Genomic DNA, 2,861 nt, shown 5'->3' on the forward strand with positions numbered 1-2,861 from the left:
TCTGAACAATAATACAACACCGTGCTGGCCACTATTCAATTGAACGAACCATATTCTAAGCAGTGAATCGAATCTCACGATTTATTTTTAATAGTTGTTCAAATGAACGACTTGTTCAATCCTTGCCCACCTCTAATGCCGAGACGTCGTTTTGCTGGGTAATATAATTCGCATGCAATTTACAGAAAATTTGTAAACTAACCGAAAAAGTGCAAATTTACAGAAAAAGTGTAAATTTACAGTAAAACTGTAAATTTTGCTAAAATTGCAGCTCTATGCTTTCGTAGGCTTGATTTGATTTGAAATTTATATTGAATCTATAATTATAGCCAAAATTACCTCCTGTCTTCACTTTTCCTTAGAGAATCTACTACAGTGTCTAAGATGTATTGCACCCCGGCTTTTTGAGTCGCTGTGTTACCTATACAATATTAGATGTAATAAAATTTATAATACGTATTTGATTTTAGAATAATACTTCCGTAGTAATATTGATCAACTGTTTTGAGCCAACCTACGTCATCGTGGGTATGTGGGACAATATGGACATTAATGAAACCATCTTTCACAGGATTGCAGGACTACAAAAAAAGGAAAAAATATAGAAATTAATTTTAATATAAATAATATTATACTTTATTATAGAAATTCCTTTTTATTAATTTATAGTAATTAACATTTCACTTCGAGTTGAACCAGGTCTGACGAAGGACTTAACAGAATCTCAGCTATTCATAATTATTTGAGTCTTTGTTAAAAATTATAAAAATTACACCGAGTTTAATATAATTTGTTCCAGTGGGCCGATTTTAATTATTTTTTACGTAATTTTTAGAGTCTAATCCCCATCTGCCCATTATACGAGGCAAACCAAAATGTCAAGTCCTGTTAAATGGTCTAAAAAGTAAAGCATTTGTAAACCATTTTATCATCAAGTGCTTTTTTTTCTTCATAGTTTTTTTTTGACTCAATAAAAAAAGATTTTATTTTTTCCTAATATCACTTACATGAAAAAGTCATGTTATGATTGATATACATTATTAATAATTATTTGTTAGCTATTATTTACTCTAGGAGAGATGGTTTTGAGAAGTTGATCTCTATTATGTTGTCTTTAAATATTAACATTTGGTGGAAGTTACAAAAATAATAAACACTAATTCAAATGTGTGTTGATGAGGACAAAATTCTTCAAAAGCGAATATCTTCAATAAAAAACAAATTAAGATCAATCAAAACACATTAAGAAAATATTCACCTTGATAATAAATTTGTTATTAAATTCCTTACTATGTTAAACCATTCCACAGGGTGTTTCCAACTTTTGTCAAAATTACAACATTGATTTTTCCAAATATAATAAACAGATGGGGACATTAATTCTTAATTTGAAAAGAAACTAATATATCAAATAATAAGAAATAACAGCTTTCTTTTAAGGTTTATTTGGCATTTCTTATGACGATTTTGGATTTATAAATTTGGAAAGACATTATATTAAGACTTGGTATTATAGTGAGATTATTATTAATCTTTTAAAGATGCTTCACCAGTTAGATAACTTGTGCAGTGAGCGATTATTTCTACAGTAAAAAGAAAAAATATTGGAAAACGTTTATGTTACTTAACTAAACCGTCAAAATCATGAAATTCGTTTAGGCATAACTAAAAAAATGTCTTTACAGAAGATCTGAATTAAAATAAGCTATTATTTTACAATTTTTTATATTACCTTATATCCACATTTCACTTCTTTGATATTTTTATTGAACCAAGGTAAACTCGTTGCACCAATAAAAAGATAAAACACTACCACTAGTGTTTGCCTGAAATTCATACTGAAATCCAAAAGTTCCTATTCAATAGAAGACAGAAATGAGAAATATACACCTTAAATTTTTACCTACTTTTTACTTACATACAGGAAATACAACTGTGTATATGTATAGAGATTATAATCGTTAATCTATTTAATAAGAGACGAAACGCTGATTTTAGTCTGACATAATTTGAAGAGGGTACTTAAGCATATTAGATGATATATAAAAACACTTTTTTTTCTTTTTAAATGCAGTACTTAAAATTATCAGGTATTCTGTTTATTTCTCAAAGAAAATTTAGTTTAATGTTCGTAAAATCTTTATAATTAATTTAATAACTTTATAATGTATTTTTTAGCTAGAAAATATGTTTTTTGTAAAAGTATCAACGGAGTTTTATACAATTTGAGAACTAGACACTTTCTATTTTGTATTAGGTATATTGCAATTTGGATATTATATTTCGATTTATAGTCTAAATAAGGAAACTATAGTAAGATAGTTCAATTAGATTGAGAACAACGATAGATTACTATTCCTAGATGTAGATGTAGAATGACTGCGAGGGCAACATCCTCCTCTGACAACAAATGCTCTTCTTCCGAGGGTATACGCCCTCCCACGGTTGGGGATTGGCTCTCCGTGCCCTTCATAGCGGAGGAGTTTGTCTCCGGCTGAGGTACCCGTGAGGTGTGTCTCTCCATATACCTGACACCGGTATTGTCCCAAATCTATAATAGAAGATATGTCCCTCTTTCTCTATTGCCTCCTTGAATTTGAGGTAAATACCTAATGTAAAATACCTGACCATGACCCTCCTTCCTCGAGATGATTACTCGACCTACTCGATGTCCTTACATTAAGTGCTGCCTGGATAAGGCTCAACAGGTAGGTGGTGCTTTTCCCCTTGCTCCTTGACAGAAAGACCATGATGGTCGCCCCTTTTGGGATGTTTTCTCCCTGCAATCAGCCCTGGCCCTTGCTAATTCTATGTATTAGTTCTTAGAAATACTAATAATTGCCTGGAATTTGGTATCTATA

General features: G+C 30.5%; 1 protein-coding gene across 1 annotated transcript; it reads right to left on the reverse strand.

Annotated features, from left to right (window-relative positions):
- Positions 1 to 339: 339 nt before the first annotated feature.
- LOC115884065 (lysosomal alpha-mannosidase-like) lies at positions 340 to 2,001 on the reverse strand (the record flags this gene model as incomplete). The annotated part of the gene is made up of 4 exons (XM_030902519.1): positions 1,919 to 2,001; positions 1,733 to 1,855; positions 479 to 581; positions 340 to 421 (listed from the first exon to the last, which is right to left on the reverse strand). Coding segments are annotated over exons 2-4 (290 nt in total), but the record flags the coding sequence as incomplete, so codon positions are not given.
- Between the last annotated feature and the right edge of the window lie 860 nt (positions 2,002 to 2,861).

Source organism: Sitophilus oryzae, unplaced genomic scaffold (assembly GCF_002938485.1).
Source record: "Sitophilus oryzae breed Bouriz unplaced genomic scaffold, Soryzae_2.0 scaffold_200_pilon_pilon, whole genome shotgun sequence".
Classification (NCBI taxonomy): domain Eukaryota; kingdom Metazoa; phylum Arthropoda; class Insecta; order Coleoptera; family Curculionidae; genus Sitophilus; species Sitophilus oryzae.